The sequence below is a fragment of the Loxodonta africana genome, chromosome 2, assembly GCF_030014295.1.
Source record: "Loxodonta africana isolate mLoxAfr1 chromosome 2, mLoxAfr1.hap2, whole genome shotgun sequence".
Lineage (NCBI taxonomy): Eukaryota > Metazoa > Chordata > Mammalia > Proboscidea > Elephantidae > Loxodonta > Loxodonta africana.
The window spans coordinates 6830668-6846773 of NC_087343.1; the positions used below are offsets into that span (position 1 = coordinate 6830668).

The window sequence follows — 16106 nt, forward strand, 5'->3', positions numbered from 1 at the left end:
ACTTGCATATAATCAGTTCATGGTCTGCTCCATAGTCTGCCCCTGTCCTTGTTCTAAGGATATTGAGCATCTCCATTGTTTCTTTCCACAGATGTAGTTGGTTTGATTCCTGTGTATTCCATCTGGCAAGGTCCGGGTGTATAGTAGTCATCTGTGTTGTAGAAAAATGTATTTGTAATAAAGAAGTTGTTGGTCTTGCAGAATTCTATCATGGGATCTCCAGCATTGTTTATATCACCAAGGCCATATTTTCCAAATACTGATCCTTCTTCTTTGTTTCCAACTTTTGCATTCCAATCACCAGTAATTATCTGACTGCACATTTCATCAACTTCAGACTGCAGAAGTTGGTAAAAATCTTTTAATTTTTTCATCTTTGGCATCAGTGGCTGGTTGGTAAATTTGAATAGCAGTCGTATTAACTGGACTTCCTTGTAGGCGTATGGATGTTATCCTATGACTCCCAGTGCTGGACATCAGGATAGGTCTTGAAATGTTCTTTTTGAAGACGAATGCCACACCATTCCAATTCATTTCATAACCCAGCCTCTCTCAGCTAGGGTTCTGCCAGGACATTACGATCTACAAAAACATGATCTGAATGACTAAGTTCCCTCCTCTCCCTAGGAAGGCCCAACACCCCAGCTAGAATTTTGGAAGCATAGGGTCCACCGATACATGCAATGGGTGCTCAAGGTCACTGTGCTGAGTTCTCTCCAGAAACCCCAGGTGAGAAGGGCTGATAACCTGAAGTTCTGAATATTACTGCTCATTTGGGTATTCGTTGTATATCAGAATGTTAGGATGATGGTCACTCGGCTCCACTCAGCATGCACCAGTGCAGCTCCCACGTGTGGGCACTGTCCTGCACGCTGGGGATATGGCAGTGACCGAGGCAAAGACCCTCCCATACAGGCTTCAGCTCTAGTCAGGAGAGTGATAATTAGTAAATAATAGAATAAAATGAAAGGTAGTGATAGGTGCTAGAAAAAAATAAATCAAGAGAAAGCAACGATATGGGTAATTTAAGGGTAGTTTTATTACCCAAGTTGAGATGTTGTCATTTGGAAATGTTTCAGTTGGCTTAATGCTTAAACAACAAACATGATCCAAACCACAATCTGGCAATGGTTCTATAGACCACCGTCTGATTCGAACAGCCCATCTTGATTTTCAGCTGGAAAGGAGCCCTGTACCTTATGATGTTGTCATGTGTCCAAATCCACTTCTGATGGCAGCAGAGCAGATCAATGGCAAATATGTATTCCCATGTATTATCACTCAGGTCTTCACCAAACTTCTCACTCGACTGAAATTCTGTTTTTGGACACAACTGTATTGTCAAAAGCAGCTTAGAAACCATGAAGCCAACATCTACAGGAGCACTCTAGTAAATGAAAAAAAAAAAGAAATAACGTTGGAGTCTCAAATATAACACATTTTATGCCAGTACTCTCACTGAAACCAAATCAAATCCCTTGCCATCGAGTTGATTCCAACTCAGTGACCCTATAGGACAGAATAGAACTGCCCTATAGGGTTTCCAAGGCTATAATCTTTACGAAAGCTGATTGCCACATCTTCCTCCCACAGAATGGCTGGTGGGTTCAAACAGCAGACCCTTTTAGTCAGCAACCGAGTGCTTTAACCACTGCACTACCAGAACTCCTTAATATATCACATGAATAATTGCTTATTGAAAAAAAAAACTCCTTTTTAAAACTGTTGTATTTTGAATAAGGAGCTACGTTAATCTTAGTCACAACATTTCTTGTCATAAAATGATTACTGTATGGTGGTTGATAAGCCACATAAAAAAGCTGCAGACAGTAGGTAGAATAAAATCAGGTAGAAAAGAGATCAGCAGCAATCCACATACGACATCGAGTTTTTATCAACTCAAACTGGGCAGCTGAAGTCATAAGTTAATATTAAAAAAAATTAATCCTTTACAAATTTCTTTAAATTCTATCATTCTGACACTAAAATTCTGACTGCCTTTTCCAGAATTTCATAAAGTTGACTCATTACGTATTGGACCCTTATTTCTGGTTTCTTTCACACCTGTGCATAATGTTTTCTAATTTTTGTCCAAGTTGTAACTATGTCCATGGTTTGTTCCCTTTAATTGCTGAGTAGTGCTCCACTGTATGGATAGACGGCAGTCTGCTCATCCGTTTACCCTCTGAAAGGTTTCTGGGTTATTCCCAGGCTTTGGCTGTTATGAAGAAAGCTGCCACGAACATTCATGTCCAAGTCTTACTGTGGACATACACCTGTGGACATACGCCTGCGGACATACACCTGTGGACATACGCCTGCGGACATACACCTGTGGACATACACCGCACTTCCTGTGGGTAAACACATCAGGGTGGAAAGGCTGAATCCTTTATTAAGAGTACGTTTAATTTTACACAAAGCTGCCCACCTATTTCCTAGAGTGGTTGTAACACTTGGCATTCTTACCAGCTCTGTGTGAAAGTTTCAGTATAAAAACTGTACACATGGTAATATAGGTTACATGCTCAGTACAAGAAAAAGCTTCGGCTTGAAAATTTGCACTGCTTAAAGAGCTCAACAGGTCGGCCTATGGTTTGGGCATAAATATCCTGAGAGCAGTGCTGAGATTCTAAGTCTCGAATCCTCTAGCAGATGATCCATAACAAAATTTTGGTCCAAAATATTCCACCTGGTACCATGAGCTCAGCCCAAATGGTAAACATGCCCCCCAGGGAGCTGCTCAGGGGGTCACTAAAAATAGACTTGTTGGCAATAGGGTTTTTATGTAGAAGGATGTAAGTGACTTTGCAACCTTTTTTTGAAGCAGTTTTTATTTTCTGTATGTTCTGTTTGTTCTCTAGAAGGTGCAGAAATAAACTGTGAGAATCCCTATTACTATTTCTTTTGTATTAAAGAACACATTTTACCATGACTGTGAACATGAGATGTTCTGCATGTGTGGTGCTTACATGTTTAAAAGTTACGAAGACTCTGGTACGTTTCAGTTACGATTATACTTTAAAGTATTTCATATTACAATTATGATTTTAATTAGATATGTATAACCAAAACCAAAAAACCAAACCGTTGCTGTAGAGTAGATTCCAACTCATAGACTCAGAATAGTACTGCCCCACAGGGTTCTAAGGCCGTAATCTTTACAGAAGCAGACCACATCTTTCTCCCATGGAGGAGCTGGTGGGTTCGAACTGCTGACCTCTCAGTTAGCAGCCGAGTGCTTAACTACTGAACCACCAGGGCTCCTTAGATACGTATAAACCAAAAAAAAAAAAACCAAACCCAGTGCCATCGAGTAGATTCCAACTCAGTGACCCTGTAAGACAGAGTAGAACTGCCCCATAGTTTCCAAGGAGCGTCTGGCAGATTCGAACTGCCGACCCTTTGGTTAGTAGCCACAGCACTTAGCCCCTACACCACCAGGGTTTCTGTAGTTACGTTTGTAAACAATGCTTGAATATTTAAACAGCTGATATTCTACATTCTAAATGTGACTTCTTACATTCAAGAGTCGCTCAAGTGCTTAGAAATATTTTGCTTATCAGATATGAAAGTACTCTAAAATGTTTTAGAGAAATATATCTTAAATATATAAATTACCTTAAGAAGTTTAAGACAGTTAAATGACTGAAGTTTGTAAATGGGGGCTGATTATTTGGGGAATTTTTATGTTAAAATGCATGAGTTAATAGAATATTAATTAATGATCAAGTCAATGAGACAGTTATCACTGTAATTTATCTGATTTATAAATGTAACAAGATTTACAATTTTAAAGGCTTTTAAAACAGTTCTCTTATTTTACGGTTTTAAAAACTGGGCATCACCTGAAACCAAGCTGTCACTTCTACACATAAGACCCTTCCAGATTTTAACAACTCCACTGGAAAAAACTCAAGAGAGCAGACCACACTGACGAGGACACCCTGAAAAGATGCCTCATGCCATGCAGCTGTGGGTCGGAATCGACTCGACAGCAGTGGGTTTGGTTTGGGTTTTAGTTCCTGATTTTAACCTGAAAAGAACTAGTAATTTCCCATTTAGGAAAATATATACTATCAATTTCTTGTTAACTGGTAGTATTATGTTTAATAACTTTCCTTCTATTTTCTATTTTAGATATGTCATGAATTTTCATCTTTATTGATTACACTGATTTCTGGATTCTGAAACACCATGTTTTATTTAGCTACAAAGTATTCTTCAGCTACATCACAGAAATCTACCATTTTACTTAAGATTTTTACATCCAAACACCTCTGTGAAAACTTATAATTTTTTTCTTTCTTGTATCGTATTGGATTTTGTTATTGAAAATGAAAAGAACTTTCAATCTTTTCTTATGCCTGAAATAACCTGGAATGGCTCCATTTTTTAGAGATTAGATAAAATGCAGGTGGAGCCAATAAATACAAGCTGTTTTGTAGAGCCAATTTGTACTTACTTTTTCAACTTCTGTTAACGCTAATTTAGAACAAGTGGTCTATTCCAGTGTTCTACTTTTAAAACCAATTTTCATAATTTATTTTGCTAAGAGAAATCATCCTAGATTTTCAAAGCTATTGTTAGAATTTTCTTCTAATTCTTCTTCCTATATTTGTAACTATGTCTTCTGTTCCATTCCAAATTTTGAGTATTTTTGCTTTGTTCCTTCTTCATTAATCTGAACTGTGATTAATTATTCTGTTAGTTTTTTTAAAAGCAGTTTTATCTTCTATATGGTTTGTTCTCTATTTCATTACTATTACCTTTTTTCCTAAAATCTTTCTCAATTTTTAAATTTTTGAGATGAGTACCAACCATATTTATTATCTATTTTATTAATTAAGGCATTATACTATTTTATTGAGTATAAATTTCTCTAAAAATCAGAGATCTTTGATATGAAGAGTTTTCCTTTTCATCAATTTCTAAAATGTTGTGATTTTATTTTTGAGTTTCTATTTGTTCCAAGATTGTCCAGAAAAATTACAGTTGCCATCGAGGTGATTCTAACTCATGGTGACCCCATGTGTGTCAGAGTAGAGCTATGCTCCACAGGGTTTTCGGTGGCTGACTTTTTGGAAGTAGATTGCCAGGCCTTTCTTCTCGGGCCTTGGTGGGCTGGAACCTCCATCATTTTGGTTAGCAGCTGAGCCTGCCAACCATTTACATCACCCAGGGACTCCAGAACTATAACTGCATCTCAGTTTCCAAGTAAACACTTTTATGGAATCTTTGAATTATTTATTTCTAATTTTACCAAATTATCAGAGTTCTGTGCATAAATCTTTTACTTTTTAAAAATAAAGGTTTTCATGTCGCCAAATTCATGACCTATTCTCTAAATGCCCCATGGGCATATGCAAATCTATACAGAAAAACCTGCAAAAGCTGTAACTTGTGTAAGGCAGAAACTTTCAGAGACAGAAAACTCAAATATTTTACACTAATAGAGAACGACAGAAAAGTGGTAAGACTGGATCCTGACAAAAGTGGAAAACTTGGGAGGCCTGGAAGAACAAGGCAGTCCTGCTGAGTTCCGGCTCTCAGAGGTTTCCCTATACGGTCTTCACTCAAGTTTATTTTGTATATTACCGGCTTCCCCTAAGCCCTTACTTATTTTTTGTACCTTACCGACTTCCCCTAATCCCTTACTTATTTTTTGTACCTTACCGACTTCCCCTAAGCCCTTACTTATTTTTTGTACCTTACCGACTTCCCCTAAGCCCTTACTTATTTTGTATATTACCGACTTACCCTAAAAAAAAAAAATTTTTTTTTTTTTTTTTACCCTAAGCCCTTATTTTGTATGTTACCAACTTCCTCTAAGTCCTTATTTTGTGTACCAAGCAGTTTAATTCTATCAGACAGCATCTGGAACTCTTCTACTAAATGGTATTTTTTTCCCCAAAACCTTCCTCACCTTTCTAATAGTTCTGAATTTATATTTTTATTTGATATACTTGGAACTACATTTATGAAACTTTTATTTTTTTCAGATATGATGTCTTTTACCATTATACCAGCATGCCCTCCTGACTGGGTCTGGTGCACATGCGGAAGGACCAGCTTCATCAGCAATGCTACCTGCTGCTAGCAGGCTGGGACAGGGGTCTATAGATGGATGTGGGTGTGGACTGGTAGGAGCCAGGGTGCTCCTCAGAGGGCTGAATTTCTGCATGAGCATATACATTAGAATTGGTGAAGATGTACTAGATACAATCACCGAAGAGCTTATTACAGTCTTGCCTTATAATATTTTACCTAACTTTAACATTTACCAAACTTTGTCCTAATAACAGCCCTTTCCTTTCCTTTGCATAAAACGTAAAATTCCAGTGAAGAATAACACCAAAAGGTACTAAAAAGGAAAGCAAAATGGTATATAAAATTCTACTCTATGAATAAGCCAAGAGAATTTTTTTTAAAGGGAAAAGTAATGCATGTACATTAAAACAAAGAACACAGTAAGTCCAGCCTTTGCTGACTTGAGCACCTCTTCTTACAGTTAACCAATCAGCATCCAGAGATTCTCATTAGATAAGATCTATGAACAAAAGAACACAGCTAGATACTGGCTTAGCACACTAATCATTAAAGAAAAAACAAATAATAAAAGGCAACAAGGGAGTAAAGAGAGATACAAATTCCATCAATGGGGAAGAAAAAGAAAGAATATTATATTCAAAAAATCTTCACAGGAAGGAGTTGAAATATCAATTTTTTCAGCCTCCCTAAGAGTTTGGCCACTAACCAAAAGGTCTGCAGTTCGAATCCACTAGCCATTCCTTGGAAACCCTATGCGGCAGTTCTAGTCTGTCCTTTAGGGTCACCAGGAGTCAGAATCGACTCAACAGCAACAGGTTTGGTTTTGGTTTTATAAAAAACCTATTACAAAAGCAAATAATTTAGATCTCTTCTGAGCTCTTTGTAAGAAAAACAAATGCATATAAACGTATGTATGGATTTCATCAAACACTCATACGTTACTGTATCAATAAGCTTTGTTAAAACAACACAACACATGGGTCAACAATTCTCCTGTAATGTCTCATGCATACTTAACAAGCAAAATGCATAAGCTTAGGCTCGAATGATATTTCAATGAACCTAATGCAAAAAACAGTATCTTTAAAATGTCTAGGAGCTAATGCAAAAAACTACAAAAGCTAACATTTACGTCAGCTCTCAAAGTACGGCACTATAAGAAATAAACATAAAGCTTACCTTCTCCCAATTGAGAAAAGCTCTCAAACAGTTCAGAACCTCTCCTTTAGCACGTTGCCTGGCAACTAACTGCATGGCTTTATTAATCACTGATTGGGAGATAAATACATCATGCCACATGTTTGCAATAAATAAAGTCAATTTGTCAGACTCAGGAAAATCTAGAAGAAAGAAAAATAAGATGATAAGCCGTCATGTCTGATCAAGTGAAAACTGCATTACAAACTAAGAATACACTGTATTAAGGAACATCATGACAAGTTAGGAGGCATGCCACAACCACAAGGAATGGAAATGGCAGACCACAAGAGGCCCTGGCAGCAGCCATTTCAAAGTCGGCTTTGCTTTATTTGCCCCTTCCCTTCGGTAAACTAATTATATTTTAAACGTAAGTAATACATGAATAACATGTATCTAGACAGACTGATTTGTATGGAAGGAACAATAAAAAAGAAATGAGTGAAAGGAAAGATCCTCTCTCCATACACTCCCACACCCAGTCTTCTGTGATGGTTAAGACTGTGTGCCAACTTAGTTGGGGCCGCAATTCTCAGTGTTTGTATGGGATCACTCCCATGACTGAATCTGCTGTGAGTAGGCAATCAGCTGAAAGGGCATTTCCTTGGAGGTTATGGCCTGCATCCAAACATATGCAGACGTTCTAGTTTTTTTGCTTACTCTGGATCCCATGCCTGCCTCCTGTTCATCTGATCTCCGGTTCTTGGGACTTGAGCTACCAGCTTATCTGCAGACCTTGGGATTCATCGATCTTCACAGCCTGAGAGCGAGAGCCCTGCTCTGTGACTTGCTGATCTTGGGTTCACCAGCCCCGGTGGCTATGTGAAACGAGAGAGGCCTCTATCCTGTACGCAGGCTTGGGACATTCCAGCCTCTACAACTGCGTGAGCCATTTCCTTAATAAAAATCTCTCTCTATATACATTTATACACTTTACTGGTTTTGCTTCTCTAGAGAACCCAGCCTAAGATATTTGTTACCAGGAGTGGTTCCAGAGAAGCAAAACTGTAAGCATGAATTTTCTAAATTGGTCCTCAAGTCTGATTAGTCTTAAAGATGTTGATGACTCTACTTCCAGCAGTGAAGAGGGGACTGCTAATCCATGGAGTGAGGTGGTGATACAATTACACAAAATATCACCACCGGTAGATCTAGTATTGATGAAAGGCGAGGCTCCGAGTGAACACGTGTGTGATATCTTTCTACAGTTCTGTCAGAAAGAGAAGTGTAAGGAAGCTGGTTGGTTGGTCCTACTTTCACTAGACAAACTGGTGAAAGAAAGAGATGCACTCAGGGCTTCAGAGTCAAAGCTCAAGCGCCTCAGAAACAACCTTAAGGCTTCCACTCGTGCTTTGAAAGAAAGCCTCATCTCTTGTAGCAACAGAGCTGAAACTGCTGAAAACCAGACCCAGCGCCTTAATGTGAGAGGGGCTGAATTACAACACCAGCTCAACTGCCACCCTCGAGAGGTGTCTGCAGTTCAAGTGAGGGAACTGATTGGGAAGAAATGGGATCCTGAAACTTGGGATGGGGACATAGGGGCAGATAATCAGGAAGCTGGGGACCCTGAGCCCCCAAATTCCATTGACTCACTCCTGCCAGCAGAATCACTCCAATCTGAAGAGATTGCTTCACGTTTGTCTGCTAAACCACCCTGCCCAGAAAAACCATCAGCCCCTCCTCTTCCAAATAATGGGATTAGCCCAGCTGCCTCTAAAAAGTGCTTGCCCGAGTCATTGCCCAGAAAAACCATTAGCCCCTCCACTCCCAAATAACGGGATTAGCCCAGCTGCCTCTAAAAAGTGCATGCCCGAGTCATTGCCTGGCGCATCACCTGAGGCAGATGCTTCACAAGACAATGCTGACTCTTCTCAAAACAATTCCACATTACCAATTCTGGCTTCTAGGCCTATAATTAGATGTTAAGTCCCAGCAAGCCCCAAAAGGTAAAGCACAAAGTGTGACCCAGGAGGAGGTATGCTACACTCCAAAAGAACGACTTGAATTTTCTAATACGTACAGACAGGAACCTGGGGACTATGTGTGGGAATGGCTATTAAGGGTGTGTGATAATGGTGCCAGGAACATAAGGATAGGTCAGCCTGAGCTTATTGATATGGGTCCACTAAGCACAGGTTCTTCATTCAGTGTTTCAGCTCGAAAGGTTAGGAAAGGACCTAACTGTTTGTTTGGCTGGGTTGATGAAGCGTGGATTATGAGGTGGCCTACACTAAAACAAGTTGAAGTACCAGACCTGCCTTGGTATACTACAGAAGAAGGTATCCAAAGGCTGAGGGAAACTGGCATATCACAGTGGATTTATCAGGTTAGGCCACAGACCCGTGCATGGAGTGTCCAGAGGACACACCTTTTACAACAACTGTGAGGAACAAATTTGTGACGGGAGCTCCAGCATTTTGAAGACTGCTGTAATTGTCATTTTATGTAAATCAGATTTGACAGTGGTAACTGGCCTAACTGAATTAAGACCCCCTAACTACAACGAAAAAAAAAAAAAAATTTTTTTTTTTTAACTACAATGGGCTGATTGGACCACGTGGTAGTAGGGGCCAAGTGGTGGCACTCAATTGACAAAGCTAAGGTTGGCATGGTTACAGCAATGGACAGCAGAGTCAAAGCAGTAATCACAACAGTCTGACTTGTACGGACTTACGGCGTCGGCCACTGAGTCGTGGTGTCCCTAGGAGTGAATACACAGCAAATCTACTAAATATTTACTTGATCTGTACAAGCAGATGAATTCTAGGTCAGGTGAACCGCAGTCTAACTCGAATCGCCAGAACAGAGAGTCATGGTCCCTCAGTCAACTCCCAGACTTGAGTTTAAAGACTCACAACCACCTGAATGAAGGGGGGCCGGGTCCCCTGGAGGAAGGACTCCAATACACTGCCCAGAATTTTTACTGTTCATCTTTCTCGCAGCCTTCCCCAAAGGGATCTACGGCCTTTTATGAGAGTGACTGTTCACTGGGGAAAAGGAAATAATCAAACTTTTCAGGGATTACTGGATACTGGCTCTGAACTAATTCCAGGAGACCTGAAATGTCACTGTGGCCCAGAGTGGGGGCATATGGAGGTCAGGTTACTAATGGAGTCTTAGCTCATGTCAGTCTCACAGTAGGTCCAGTGGGTCTTGGAACAAATCTTGTAGTGATTTCCCCAGTTCCAGAATGCATAATTGGAATAGATACACTCAGCAACTGGAAGAACTCCCACATTGGATCCCTGACAAATGAAGTAAGGGCTATTATGGTAGGAAAAGCCAAGTGGAAGCCATTAGAACTGCCTCTACCTAGGAAAATAGTAAACCAAAAGCAATACTGTATTCCTCAAGGGATTGCAGAGATTACTGCCAACATCAAGGACTTGAAGGATGCAGGGTGGTGGTTCCCACAACATCCTCATTCAACTCGCCTATTTGGCCTGTGCAAAGAACAGATGGATCCTGGAGAAAGACAGTGGATTACTGGAAACTTAACCAGGAGGTGACTCCAACTGTAGCTGCTGTTCCAGATGTAGGTTCATTGCTTGAGCAGATCAGCACCCCTCCTGGTACCTGGCGTGCAGCTATCCATCTGCCTGATGCCCCATTCTCCATACCTGTTTCAAAGGACCATCAGAAGCAGTTTGCCCTCAGCTGACAAGGCCAAAAATACGCCTTTACTTGCCTACCTCAGGGCTATGACGACTCTCCAGCCCTATATCATAATTTAGTCTGAAGGGACCTTGATCGCTCTTCCCTTCCACAGGATGTCATGCTGGCCCATTACACTGATGACATTATGCTGACTGGACCTAGTAAGGAAGAAGTGTCAGTGACTCTGGACTGATCAGTAAAACATTTGAGTGCTAGGGAGTGGGAAATTAATCCCACAAAAATTCAGTAGCCTTCCACCTCAGTGAAATTTCTAGGGGTCCAGTGGTGTGGGGCGTGTCAAGACGTTCCTTCTGAAGTGAAGGATAAGTTACTTCAACTGGCTGCTCCCACAACTAAAAAGGAGGCACAATGTCTAGTGCACCGCTTCGGATTTTGGAGGCAACATATCCCTCATTTGGGTGTGCTACTTCAGCCTATTTATCAAGTGACTCGAAAAGCTGCTTGTTTTGAGTGGGCTCCAGAACAAGAGAAGGCTCTGCAACAGGTTCAGGCTGCTGTGCAAGCCGCTCTGCCACTTGGGCCGTATGATCCAGCTGATCTGATGGTACCTTAAGTGACAGTGGCAGATAGAGACGCTGTTTGGGGTCTTTGGCTGGTCCCTATAGCAGAATCACAGCGCGGACCCTTAGGACTTTGGAGCAAAGCCCTGCCATCCTCTGCAGATAACTACTCTCCTTTTGAGAAATAGTTTTTGGCTTATTACCGGGCCTTAGTAGAGATTGAATGCTTAATCGTGGGATACCAAATCACCCTGCAGCCTGAACTGGGTGTTGTCTGATCTACAGTCATGAAGCTGGATGTGCACAGCAGCACTCAATCATTAAATGGAAGTGGTATATACGAGATCCGGCCTGAGCAAGACCTGAAGGCACAAGTAAGCTGCATGAGGAAGTAGCCCAAATGCCCCTGGTCTCCACTCCCACCACATTACCTTCTATCTCCCAGTCTGCACCTATGGCCTCACGGGGACTTCCTTATGATCAGTTGATTGAAGAGAAAACCTGTGCTCGGTTTATAGATGGTTCTGTCTGATATGCAGGCACCACTCAAAAGAGGACATCTGCAGCACTACAGCCCCTTTCTGGGCCTCCCTGAAGGACACTGAAATCCTCCCAGTGGGCGAACTTCAAGCAGTGAACCTGGTTATTCACTTTGCTTGGAAGGAAAAATTGCCAGATGGGCGACTGTAGACTGACTGATTCATGGGCTGTGGTGAATGGCTTCGCTGTCTGGTCAGGGACATGATTAGAAAATTGGAGACAAGGATTTATGAGGAAGAGGTATGCAGACAGACCTCTCTAAATGGGACAAGGAAGTGAAGATACTCGAGTCTCACGTGACTGCTCACCAAAGTGTGTCCTCAGCAGAGGATGATTTTAACATGAAGTGGATAAACGATGCATTCAGTGGAAACCAGTCATCCTCTTTCCCCAGCTACTCCCATCATTACTCAATAGGCTCATGAGCAAAGTGAATACGGTGGCAGGGATGGAGTTTATACATGGGCCCACAACATGGACTTCCACTCACCAAGGCCCACTTGGCTACAGCCCAATCTGCCAGCAGCAGAGACCACCACTAAGTCCCTGATATGGCACTATCCCTCAAGGTGATTACCCAGCAACTTGGTGGCAAGTTGATTACACTAGACCTCTTCCATCATGGACAGGGCTGCGTATTGTCCCTACTGGAATAGACACTTACTCTGGATATGGATTTGCATTCCCTACATGCAATGCTTCTGCCAAAACTACCACCTGTGGACCAAAAGAATGCCTTATCCACTGTTACAGTATCCCACATATAGCACTGCCTCAGATCAAGTGACTCACTTCATAGCAAATGAAGTGTGGCAGCGGGTCCACGCTCATGGAATTCACTGGTCTTACCATATTCCCATCATCCTGAAGCAGCTGCCTTGGCTGAATGATGGAATGGCCTTCTAATGACACATTACAGTGCCAGCTAGGTGACAATACTTTGCAGGGTTGCAGCAATGTTCTCCAGGAGGCTGTATATGCTCTAAATCAGCGTCCAGTATATGGTGCTCTTTCTCCGACAGCCAGGATTCATGCGTGCAGGAATCAAGGGGTGGAAATGAAAGTGGCACCACTCACTATTACCCCTAGTGACCCACTCAAAATATTTTTGCTTCCTGTCCCTGCAACGTTATGCTCTGCAGGTCTAGAAGTCTTAGTTTCAAAGGGAGGAATGCTCCCACCTGGAGACACATCACTGATTCCACTGAACTAGAAGCTAAGAATGTCACCTGGTCACTTTGGGCTCCTTATGCCTCTGGATCAACAGGCAAAGAAGTGAGTTACCCTACTGGCTGGTGTGACTGATCCTGATTACCAACGGGAAATCGGATCGATACTACATAATAGAGGTAAAAAGAGTATGTCTGGAATGCAGGAGATCCCTTAGGGCATCTCTTAGTACTACCATGTCCTGTGATTAAAGTCAATGGAAAACTAGAGCAACTCAATTCCAATATGACTACTAATGGCCCAGACCCTTCAGGAATGAAGGTTAGGGTCATCCCACCAGGCAAAGAACCACGATGAGCTGAGGCACTTCCTGAAGGTACAGGGAATACAGAATGAGGTAGTTCTAAATACCAGCTATGGCCATGTGCCAAGTTGCAGAAACGAGGACTGTAATTGTTATGAGTATTTCTGCTTTGTATGTGTGCATCAGATATTTTTGTTTTCTTCAGTTATAAAATGTAAGATGTAAACTGGGCTAGTGCATTTTCAGCTGTACGCATGCTAGTTGTATCATATTAGGAGCAAGTATGACTTTATAACTGTCTTCATTCAGAGATGATGTATGGTTTAGGGAGATGTGTACATGTGCCAAGTTGACAAGGGGTGGACTGTGATGGCTAAGATTGTGTGTCACCTTGGCTGGGCCATGATTCTCAGTATTTGTTTGTGGTCACTCCCATGATTGAATCTGCCATGAGCAGCCAATCAGTTGAAAGGGAATTTCCTTGGAGATGTAGACTGAATCCAAATATAAGTGGATGTTATGGTTTTTTCACTCCTCTAGATCCTGTAGCTGCCTCCTGTTCATCTGACCTCCAGCTCTTGGGACTTGAGCTACCAGTTTATCTGCAGACCTTGGGAATCATTGATCTTCACAGCCTGAGAGCGGGAACCCTGCTGTCCTACCTGCCCATCTTGGGTTTGCCAGCCCCTGAGGCTACATGAATCGAGAGAAGCCTCTATCCTGATCCATGGACTCGGGACATTCCAGCCTCTACAACTGCATGAGCCATTTCCTTGACATAAATCTCTCTCTCCCCATATATTTTTCTATGTTTTACTGGTTTTGCTTCTCTAGAGAGCCCAGCCTGAGACGGTAGGGGTCATAATGGGCCTTTTTATGCACTTACACAGACAGAACTTAATCGGAGAACTCAAGGTTTTTGATGTGAAGATAAATATATTTTTAAAATTCTGGGTAGCAATCCTATTGTTCCAAATAGCTTCTCCCATATTGCAGCTTGTCTTTTGATTTTTTTAAATCAACTTAATAAAGGCATAGCTTACATGCAATAAAACACTCATTTTAAGTCTATAGTTGAATGGATTTGAAAGAGTACACCCACGTGACCACCAGCACCATCAATGCAGAGAGCATTTCCATCACCCTAAAAAGATCCCTCGGTTGGACCCCTCCTCAGATTCAGACAACCCAATCTGCTCACTGTTTTATAACAAACTTGCCTTTCTATTACTTCACGAATGGGGTCACAGAGTGTGCTCTTCTCAGCCTGGAATCACTCTGCATGCTTGGACAGTTACCGATGCTGCCGCAGGTGTCCCCAGAGCTTCCTTTTGCACTGCTGAGCAGTGTTCAATTGTTGGGATACATTACAATTTGCTTTCCATTCCTGAGTCATTTCTTTCCAGGTGATGGACATTTGTTCCCAGGTTTATTAGCTACCATGAGTTAAGAAGCTATGAGTATTTATATACTAGTCTGTGTGGGTATGTCTTCATTTCTGTTGGATAAGAACCTAGGAGCGGAACTGATGGATCATATGATAAATGGTGTCTTAATTGTATATAAACTGTCAATGTGCTGTCCAGCGTGGCTGTTATCAGTTGACAGATGTGTCAGCAACGTATGAGAGTTCAAGCTGTTCTAATACTCGCCAATGCTTATTATTTACAGTCATTTTTATTTCACCTATTAAGAGAACTGGTGGTGCAGTGTTAAAAGTGATTGATTGCTAAATGAAAGGTTGGCAGTTCAAAACCAACAGCAGCTACACGGGAGAAATATATGGCATTCTGCTTGCAGTGAGACTTACAGCCTTGGAAACCTTACAGAGTTGCTATGAGGCAGAACAGACTCAGTGGCACTGGATTTGGTTTTTTGGGACAGGGTGCAGGGTGGTATCACTGTGGATTTAATTTGCATTTCCTTAATGACAACCACTGCCACATCGCCATTTTTTTTCCTCTTTATTTTCTTTCCCTGTCCCACCTAGCCACGTAGTCTACCTCCGCTCCCTTCTCACCAGCCCTTGAGTCTGCCCTGCCCCAATCAGGTAGGCAGTTTTCATTTATTTTTTTATAATTTTTTTTTCTTTGTGTCTTTTATTTCTCCCTCCCACCTAGCCCTGTATGTTACCTCCCCACCTTCCAGCTGGACCCTGCTGCACCGTTGCAAGTAGATAGCCATCAGCATACCAGTCTGCTGCTGCCCTGGGTCCACCTCAACCCCATCTGCAAGCCACACAACGTTGCCAATGTTTTTTCCTCTTTAATCTCTTTATTTTCCTTCTCTCTCTCGCTTAGCCCAGTATGTCACTTCCTCCCCCTCCTTTCCTGATGGTTCCTGGGTCCAACCTGCCCCCACTGGCCGAACCCCACGTAGACACTATTTTTTTTAATTTTTGCCCTTTTTTCACTTTTTCTTACTTTCTTTTCTTTCTCCCTGCCGCTTACCCCGTATGCCACCTTCCCTATCTTCTTGCCAGGCCCCACTGTGCTGCCACAGCTAGATGTCACAGACATGCTGTTGCTCCAGGCCTGTCATGCCCTCACCCGCTAGCTCCCACCATGCGACCATCTTTTTTCTCTCTTTGTTTTCTTTCTCCTTCCCACCTAGCCCTGTAGGACACCTCGCCCCCTCCCTAAAGGCCCCAGTCATGGTGCCACGGA

General features: G+C 41.9%; 1 protein-coding gene across 2 annotated transcripts in view; it reads right to left on the bottom strand.

The window, feature by feature from the left end:
* ICE1 (interactor of little elongation complex ELL subunit 1) overlaps window positions 1-16106 on the bottom strand; it is an 80396-nt gene that overhangs the window by 13201 nt on the left and 51089 nt on the right. For both annotated transcript variants that reach the window (XM_003408137.4, XM_023545384.2), the window contains 2 exons: window positions 7231-7391; window positions 1197-1387 (listed from right to left, as the gene is read on the bottom strand). In XM_003408137.4, coding sequence (XP_003408185.2) covers window positions 1197-1387; window positions 7231-7391 — 352 coding nt within the window. The remainder of the gene's footprint in view (window positions 1-1196; window positions 1388-7230; window positions 7392-16106) is intronic.